Source organism: Austrofundulus limnaeus, unplaced genomic scaffold (assembly GCF_001266775.1).
Source record: "Austrofundulus limnaeus strain Quisiro unplaced genomic scaffold, Austrofundulus_limnaeus-1.0 Scaffold1206, whole genome shotgun sequence".
Lineage (NCBI taxonomy): Eukaryota > Metazoa > Chordata > Actinopteri > Cyprinodontiformes > Rivulidae > Austrofundulus > Austrofundulus limnaeus.
The window spans coordinates 32,351-41,943 of record NW_013953608.1 but is presented as its reverse complement, the minus strand read 5'-3'; the positions used below and the strand labels follow the sequence as shown (position 1 = coordinate 41,943).

At 39.6% G+C, this 9,593-nt stretch overlaps 1 protein-coding gene across 1 annotated transcript in view; it reads right to left on the bottom strand.

Annotated features, from left to right (window-relative positions):
* Positions 1-3,583: 3,583 nt before the first annotated feature.
* hlcs (holocarboxylase synthetase (biotin-(proprionyl-CoA-carboxylase (ATP-hydrolysing)) ligase)) overlaps positions 3,584-9,593 on the bottom strand; it is a gene marked incomplete at its 5' end in the record, with an annotated part of 23,817 nt that continues 17,807 nt past the window's right edge. Inside the window, 2 exon segments of the mRNA XM_014031237.1 lie at positions 3,584-4,581; positions 8,837-9,050. Coding sequence (XP_013886691.1) covers positions 4,410-4,581; positions 8,837-9,050 — 386 coding nt within the window.

Here is a 9,593-nt window from a genome sequence, read left to right as displayed (position 1 = left end):
TTATCTTTTCACAGGGGGGTAAGTTACACTTTAAAAAGCTGTAGTTTTGAAATGGACTTTATGTTTTGAGGAATGTCATTCCATGCTTTAGTACAAACATAGAAGAAAAACCTCTGGCCGTAACAGTTTTTAAAAGTTGGTAATATCAGTTGTCCTTTCGTAAGTTCAAATAATATTCTTTCAATAAATAAACTCTAGGGAGTTCCCTTTTCCTAGACAATACTCTCATGATGTCACTTCCTGTTAAATTTCATCTTGGTCAATTTAAAAAGAAAATATGCCAGTTATGTACACAAAAAGTGTAAAATTGTGTGTATTATAACAATTTTCTTAAATATAAATATGTTTTCTTTGACTTTTTGTTTTGAAGGATATTCACGTCACAGGCACGCTTCATGCTTTTGGTGGCACACACTCAGTGTTAAACTACTTTACGGTGGTAAAAATAATAAGAATTCAGCATATTTCTATGATATCTGGTTTAAATGAATTTATGCACGTCCTGTTTTCAAATAAAAATTGATAAATGTGCTTTGAGATTTGATAAAAATGTTGCTGTGGTTTTGGTGTGCTTGTATAAATATGGCAGTCTTTATCATTCTTAAAAACAAGGAAATGACAAAGACAAAGCGCAACGATTAGGTACCATTAGCCCTCCTGTTATTTTGCAGGTCAAATTGATCCACACATCACTGCTTCTACCCCTTCAACAACTTTATTCATTAGATGCTGGAAAGTATCAAGAGCATTTCATAATCTAAATGCCATAAACTAATATGAATACAACCCGGTGGGTGTAATGAAAGCTGCAGCTTCACCTGCCCTTTTGGTTAAAAGAACCTGCCAGTAACCTTACAGTAGATCAAACTTAGTAGCACCAAGCTTATCAATGCAGTCATCAATTTACTCTGTCAGTGTGCCCCAGGGCAGCTGTGGCTACAGTGTAGTTTGCCATCATCAGTGTGTGAATGTGAGTGTGAATGGGTGAATGTCTTTTAGTGTAAAACGCTTTGGGGTCCGGAGGGACTTGAAAAGCACTCTATAAGTTCAGTCCATCAATGTGTGGAATAGGRTAAGGATCTGGTTTTGTCAGGCTATTGACCTTTCTAAGGTCAGAGCAAAACCAAAAAGTGTTGTCTGACTTTGATACTAATAAACAAGGCGAAGCCCAACTAGAGGACGACACCTGGGCAATTCCATTTTTTAGCATATAGTCAACTTCAGCATCAGTATATTTACGCTTTTCTGGACTCACTCTATAAAATCACTGTTTAATGGGCTGTGCTTCACCTACGTCAATGTCATGTTCCATTAAATGTGTACAAGATGGGACATCTGTAAACAAGGTAGAATGAACTCAGACTGTTGACTCTGACAAGTGATGCAACACAATGTCCTTAAGCACCTCTGAGTTCTTCAGTCAACCAGTAATAAAGGATCTAAATCAGGCAAAMCATCATCACCAAAGGTTTCACCAACAGATGGCACCAACACAAACTGGATGCACCGCCTCTGCAGAGTCTTCCAGGACATGAACATGATATGGTTTTAACAAATTGACATGAAACAACTGTTTTTGTTTGCGATAACCCGGTGTAGCAACCAGATAATTCCGTTCATGATGATTCAGTACAATGTGTGGACCAGAGAACTCTGCCTGAAATGGTGAACTAACCACAGGTAACAAAGCTAATACCTGATCACCTGGAACAAACACACAATACTCAGCTTTTCTGTCACATCTTCTGCACAGAAGACTTGGTTTTAGTTAGCTGTGAAGCTGTGTAAAGTCTTTGTCTAAATCCATGTGCATAGTTAAAAAGGTTTTTAAGTGCTTCAGCTTCCCTCCATGAACTATCTAAAGCTGCTAAAGGATCACACAGTGTTTGACCAAAAACCAGCTCATCTCTGTGTGACGTCTACTGCTGCCAAGGAGCCAAAACTCTTAATGGTTGGTAGGGGATTGTAGTGTCCAAGAGTGGGGGCCTCTTCTCAGGAATGCACAGATGTGATGTCTCTTGGTTTTCCAGCTTCAGAGCTCGGCACATATTACCATATTAGGAAGAGGAATGCTTAAGGCAAACCGTGATGGTACATCTGTGAAGCCTATAAAGAGCCTTGTACGCCCCCACCCTTGGCCTTCGTACTTCATCTTTCTTCCTTGGTGAATCATTTGGCTTGAAGGCCACAATGTGGTTTTTGGCTGTAATCTCCTGGACTGCAAAATAAAKATTCTTGCTGTTCAACMAGCCTGTTTCAGAGTYCTCTCTTCATTGAGCAACAGCAGTTCCACTTCAACCAGAAGACGTGGTTATTTCACCTCAGGATCAAATACTATTTTCTCTCTGCCGAAAGCAAATAAATTTATGTAATTTGTACAATGTGATTTCTTTTTATATTCTATCTCTCACTGTTAAAATTAACCTAGGCTGTTCATTGTCAGTGGGCAAAATCTGCAAGGGATCAAATAATTATTTCCTCCACTGTATATTATTTGTTTCTTGGTACAGAAGTGAAACCACAGGCCACCTGTTTAAAGGAAATTCCACAGCCAATTGATGGTCCYGAGGAAAAAGAGCAGGCGTTAAATCAACACCTGACGTTCATCTTCTGTGCACGTCTAGGAGAAATTACTAGTTTGACCTGGTGTTAAATAGACTGGTTGAAGGGGTCAAACCACAGMCTAATTAACAGGGGGAAATACAGAGTTATTGTGGATAATAAAACCACAAGCTAACAGCTCAGTGTAATTACTGCAGAGCATCTCTTTTATTGTTAAATGCCCTGAGTTATACAATCTACATTGAGTTATGGATTTGTCCCAAAGTGTTACCTGCAATGTGAACACTGTCACTGAAATAACTTTTTGTTACTACTTGTACTTTTGTATGAATATAATGCTGTAATGTTTTGATGTATTTTATTATGTGAAGCGCTTTGTAATTTCATATATAAGGTGTTATATAAATAAACTTCATTTACTTGAAACTGAAAAAGCCCTAATAGATAAATAAAAGTTGACCAATGAAAATGGAAATTTGAATTGTGATTCAACAGAATTGCTTTAAAAACAAATGATAAAAACAATTGAAAATAATTTGATCATATGGACGTTAAACTAAAGTGTGTCCTCTAATTAGCTTTACAGCCGTCTTCAAGCATGTGTGCTGTTTGTTACATGTGATAAAAAGGTCTTCAGATCATTAAAAAACAAGACTTAAGTTTGTAATGTTCATAAGAAAAAATAAGATTCATCTATACTGCGTATAGATTTTTATACAATGTATCAAATCTACAGATCTATGATACTACAGGAGCTGAGCGATWGTTTTCTGCATATAATCATTTTCCATGGTTTTCTCGTAATAACTTAATTCCGTACTATACGACGATTAGACTAATTAAAATTAATTTAGAAAGTTGTACATAAATTTGATTTTGTTCCTCCAGTGACAGCCATGCTTTTTCCACATTTAGTTTGTTTCTTCACTCATTTAACTCAAGCCAATCTATTTTTCTGACATTTCTACTAATCAGGATTATGAAAATTGATGTAATCAGGTTAAAGTAATCAACAAGACAATTCTTTGGAAATAGTTTATTTTTCTGGAAGTTACAGCAGAACACACACAATGGTTCTTCTCTCACTGAAATCAGATTAAAGTTATATCAGGCAGGGTGACTGAAAAGAACCAGATAAAAGTTAAATCTTAAACATGTAGCAGACATACATGTAGCTGCTCTAACATTTAAAACATTTAATCTCTTTCAGTAAAATATGCAAGCCAAGTTGTCCTTGTTTGAGAACATTTCTTTGAACAAACAAGGTTTGGCTGCAATCTAGCTGTAATTTATTTAAATCGCTCAAAAGACAAAATGTCTCCACAGGAATGTTAGAACAGCAACTAATTCTTTGTGCAACTGGTTCTCATTAAATCATAAAAAAAATGACACAAACTTTGTCAATAACTTTTGAGTCAAAAAATAGTCACTTTAAAACACAAAAACTGACCCTAAGTTTTAACATGGGGTCATTAACACCCAAACAGAGTGAAGGATTAACAATTACATCTCTTCAATCTGCAGAAACATCTGTTTTAGGGACTCAAATTGACTTAATTATTCAAAATAATTCTAAAATACGTTTTATTTCCAGTTACTCTTCTACTTTACTGCAGGGAAATGTAGAAATCCTCCAACTGTTTCATCTAACTGCTGCCTTCACCTGCACTTTATTTGACCATGTTTTAAAATATGCAAAGTAATGGTTACAAAATTCCAGTTATAACAAATAAATCATTTGAATTACACTCAATCTTCTGCAGACTGAACTGCTGCGAACAAGAAATGTGTTAAAGTGATTCCAAAAGGCCTGCCTGCAGATAAATGAGTCTTGGCTGGGTTTGGTTCTAACGCTGCTTCATGACAATCAGGTTCTTCAACATATCAAACGAGTTTCCATCAGGCTCCACTGAGATCAGCCCCTGCTCTTTACTGTACACCTGCAAGAAGCCGTTGTCGTCCAGACCCACCACCTGAGCTTCTGGTCCTTCTTCACTCCAGAGTTGCACCTGAGTCYCACTGAAGGCAGAACATAAAACAAAGTTAAGCATGTTTTAATACTGAATGGATTGATTCCTTTGAATCAAAAGAAAACTGAGAGCCAAAACACACAAATACTTCTAACTACCGTGCATATTCAGCCAAAACCCCACTCCAGTAATGAAAAGGCACATGGTCATYCAGTACTAATAACCTCTTTTTAAAGAAGTAACAATGGTGAACTGTAGCTGTGTTCCCATTGCAAATGTGCGCAAAACTTTGTCGATATTCTGTTAATGTAAAAAAAAAAAAAAAAACACCGTTTCGCAACTGCGGTGTTTCCATTAAGTAAGAAATGCTATTAAAGTCACACGTGAATACATTTGTTCTCATGATAAGTCATTACAAACATGGTGGCGATGGATGTAAACACATAGCATGTTGCTACCACGACACTAGCACTCATCATCAGAGGAGACGTCGGCGTCTTTTATCGAGGCTTTCCAGAGACAAGTCCCTACTTGGGAGCGGCTACGTATGCTGTGTTTTTGGGAAATTGTGGTCGGTGAGTTTACTATTTTATACTACTTCTGTGATATTACTACTACTTCTACTTCCTGTTATCTTCTTCGTCGTCGTCTTTTTCACCAGTAGAAACAGCYGGTTGTTGATCACGTGACTCCTGTGATGCGAAAAAAATGTTTCCATTGCATTTTTGCGAAAAACACCAATTTTGATACGGCCAAAAAACCACCTCATCCTAGCGCAAAAACAGTTTGTCGAAAAACTTAATTTTTTCGAAAATGATGCGTTTCCATTGAGCAAATTTATTTTCGAAATCCTAATTTGCACATTTTCATGGTCAATGGAAATGCAGCTTGTGACTTTTAGAGCTGGGCCTTCAATTTAGATAATACAGTATGTATGTGTAGTCATACAATCAGTGCTTCTGTAACTAAACAAAATATTTAATATACAACGTTTTATGGCAACTCAGTGCGTTCTGGTACAACATGTAAATTCAATAATTCCCACTGATATTCTAGCAGTCATCTACAGAACTTACTGTTTCTGTAAAAATTTCATCAGTTAATGAAAAACATACAAGCTGTATTATTTTAATTGTTTATGTAAGCCTAAATAAGATATTTACCCTTCAATTTTCTTTATTTAGAGCAACTTTTGTTACAATGTGGATTTTTATATTTACAGTTTGTTGGAATGCACCATGTGGTGGGATTAAAACAACCAGTGCAATAATTCATTTTTYAAGTTTGAGTTATGTGACTGGAGGGATAAGATGAAGCTAGACCCTAAAATAAGTAAACACTTAAACATCTTCTCTTTATTTAGAAGTTCACAAACCACAAAATAAGTTATTTAGCAGAAACTACAAACACAACTAGAACTGTCTCACGTTACTTCCAGTGTGCTGTCGACTTTGTTCAGCTTAGAATTGTACCATGATGAGGAATATTTGTAAGGTCTTTCTGAGAATCTGGTGCCACAGCATCTCTCTCTCGGCTGTGCCTATTAGCATCTCCATCTCCATCTTCTTCCGCTTATCAGTATTTGTGTCGCGGAGGCAACAGGTCCAGGAGAGAAACTTAGACCTTCCTCTCTCCAGCGACACTTTCCAGTTCGTTCTGGGGGACCCCGATGTGTTCCCAGGCCAGAGAGGATACATGATCCCTCCAGCGAGTCCTGGGTCTTCCACGGGGCCTTCTACCAGTGGGACATGCCCTGAACACCTCTAAAGGGAGGCGTCCTAATCAGATGAACCACCTCAATTGGCTCCTTTCGATGTGGAGGAGCAGTGGCTCTACTCCGAGCTTCCCCCGGATGACGGAGCTTCTCACCCTACGAAGAAAGGTCATTTTAGCTGCTTGTATCTGGGATCTGGTTCTTTTGGTCATGATCCATGCCTCATGACCATAGGTGAGGGTTGGAATGAAGACAGAGCAGTAAATCCAGAGCTTTGCCTTTCGACTCCTCAGGTACTTTTTTCACCACAACTGACCGAAGCAGCTCCCTCATTACTAAGGATGAGGCCCCAATCCATCGATTCAACTCTCGCTCCATCCTACCATCACTCGAGAACAAGACACCCAGATACTTAAACTCCTCCACTTGAGGCAGAGACTCTCCCCCAACCCGGAGGGAGCATTCCACCCTTTTCCGATCAAGAACCATGGCCTCAGACTTAGAGGAACTGACTTTCATCCCAGCTGCTTCACACTCAGCTGTGAACCGTTCCAGTGCACGCTGAAGATCTTGGTCTGAAGACACCAACAGAACCACATCATCTGCATACAGTAGAGACTAGACCCCGTGGTTCCCAAACCAGACACCCTCCTCTTCATGACTGCACCTTGAGATTCTGTCCATAAACACTACAAACAGGATCAGAGACAAGGGAAAGCCCTGGAGTCCAACCTGCACAAGCTCGACTTTGTGCCAAGAATCAAACACAGCTCCATCTTGGTTATATAGGGACTGGATCGCTCTTAGTAGCAAACCAGACCCTCCATACTCCAGCAGCACCCCCAACAGAATGCCTCAAGGAACACTGTTATAAGCCTTCTCCAAGTCTACAAAACACATGTAGACCGGAGGGGCAAACTCCCATGACCACCTTAGCAACCCTGCAAGGGAACGATCTGGTCCAGGACGAAAGCCACACTGCTCCTCTTGAATCCGAGGTTCGACAATTGATCAGTGTCTATTAGCAGTTCTCATTAATTCAGGGTCGGCCATATGTGTCTCCAATTTTGGATCTAATCAAGCTTTTGAATCTACCTCAGCTGTGTTTCCATTCAAGTATTACACAGTAGTGCTTTTGAAAGCCGTCATCTCTGTGGATTGACTGAACCAAGGCAGAACTTGAATACTCCTTCTGTAAACTCTCCCTAAGATGAGCAGGAGTCAAGTGCTAGAGCTCAATGGTACGGCCTGAAATGGGCAGGTATACCAGGAGATTTTGGACAAATTGTTTGCCCTCAGATACATGTGCAATTATTTAAAGAGTTGCAAAACAAATCTGACTATTAGATGAGCTCTGTAATTGGATCTTGGACTTCCTGACTGGGAGACCTCAGTCATTCAAGATCGGCAACACACCATCACGCTGATTGGTGGCCCCACCAGGGCTGTTTGGTCAGTCCACTGCTGTTTACTCTGCTGACTAATGACTGTGCAGCAATGCACAGTTCAAATCACATCATTGTTTGCCAATGGCATGGCCGTGGTGGGTCTCATGAGTTAGCATACAGAGAGGAGGTGAAACGGCTGACAGAGTGGTGTGGGAGCAACAACCTGTCTTTGAATGTTGATAAAACCAAAAAGATTGTCGACTTCAGAAGGAAAAAAGTGATCCCTATCCACTAAATATCAATGAATCCACTGTGGAGATTGTGAACAGCACCAAATTCCTCCGTGTGTACATGGCACAATCTCTCACCTGGGGCTCATTTATATAGGATTGCAAGGAATTCATACTAAGAGTGAACGTACAGCCAATAGGCGAAAATGGTGTATGCCAAAAAAAATTCAGATTTATAAAACCATGCGCACGCACACTTTCAAACAATTTTCCTTCATAGATCACAGCTTCACCTCAGAGTTTGAGCACAAGACCCCTCCTCAGGTTCTACCCTCTACACGCCCACACTCAACCATAAACAGTCAATGCAAAATACCTCACGAATGTTAAGTTGTATTTAAATCAGTATCAGTCAACTAAAGCAATTGGCCGGCTCAGGTGTGCGTCTAGAAGAGGACGGGTGTTGATAACTGCTCACATCAACAGATTATCTGTAATTTACACAGATYTTCCCTCATTTTGCAGGAATACAGATGTTTAGAGATATCTCATGGACTTTTTTTAATCAAAAACTCAGATTCATATTTACTTTCAGAGCCTGCAGGATGTTAAAAAACAATAAATAAAATTAAATAAGTCAACCAATCACTGGTTGAGTTTTATTTATTTGTTTACAGCATTGGCATTTCCCTAACCGTTCTGTCACTAGAAATAAGATCACTACTCTCCCCAGTCCTCCTCCTCCTGTTTTGCACTGCAGCCTGCACTGTTATCTGCAGCTGACCATCAAACAACTCCCCTCACACATCAGTAATACAGAGTTTAAAAGGTGAACCTTATTGTTCTCATGCTCTGAGTTGAAATGTCTCTTGTCAAGGAAGGGTCGGTGGTTCAGGGTCATCTGAGGAGGCGGGAGATGGATGGAGATGTTTGAACTTTTATTTTATTTTCATATCTGTGTGCCACACTTACGTGTGAAGCCATCTCTTATAGTAGGTGGGCAAGACAGCATCTGGGCCTCCTTGTTGAAAACGGCTAATGAGATTTTCCAAGCAGTTCAGACTCCGGGCAATGAGCTGCGGGCAGCTGAGTGGTTCCAGACTGCAATTATTCTGTGTGTTGTACTCCTGGATCAGGTCATTGATGCACAATGTTGGGTTGCTGTTTGTCACATTAATACCACAACCTACAGGAACAGATGTTACACAGAGAAAACAAAACAGACTGTCCTTAGTGTCAAACAAAGTTAGAGATGAAATTGACAATATAATTTAAAGGGGCAATATTATGTGTTTCTCAGGCATATATTTAGGTTCTATAAAATAATAAAGTATCTATGTCACCTTTAGCTGTTATTAAAATGCTGTTTATGTTTAAATAGAAAATAAACTCTCTTTCTCATCATTTCCGTTTCTAAACACCTTGAAATTGGCCTCTGTCTCTTTAAGAACTTCCTTCTGCTTCTGTCTCACCCATTTCAACACAYGGGGGGAGGGGAGGTGCGCTGCGATATGGAAGCTCAGTGTAGTTTTCCTGGCATCTGGAAATACATTTCCTCAACGGTATTTTGAATCTGAAAAGGGCTGCGCTCAGAAGTAGTACTGGAAGCTCAGCAGACAGTTTCACTTTCAGTTTCACCAGTTGTTTGCTTTGTTGCTGCTGAGAGCCTGCAGGAGATACAAGCATGGTGTGGGGGCGATATGGAAGCTCAGTGTAGTTTACTTGGCAT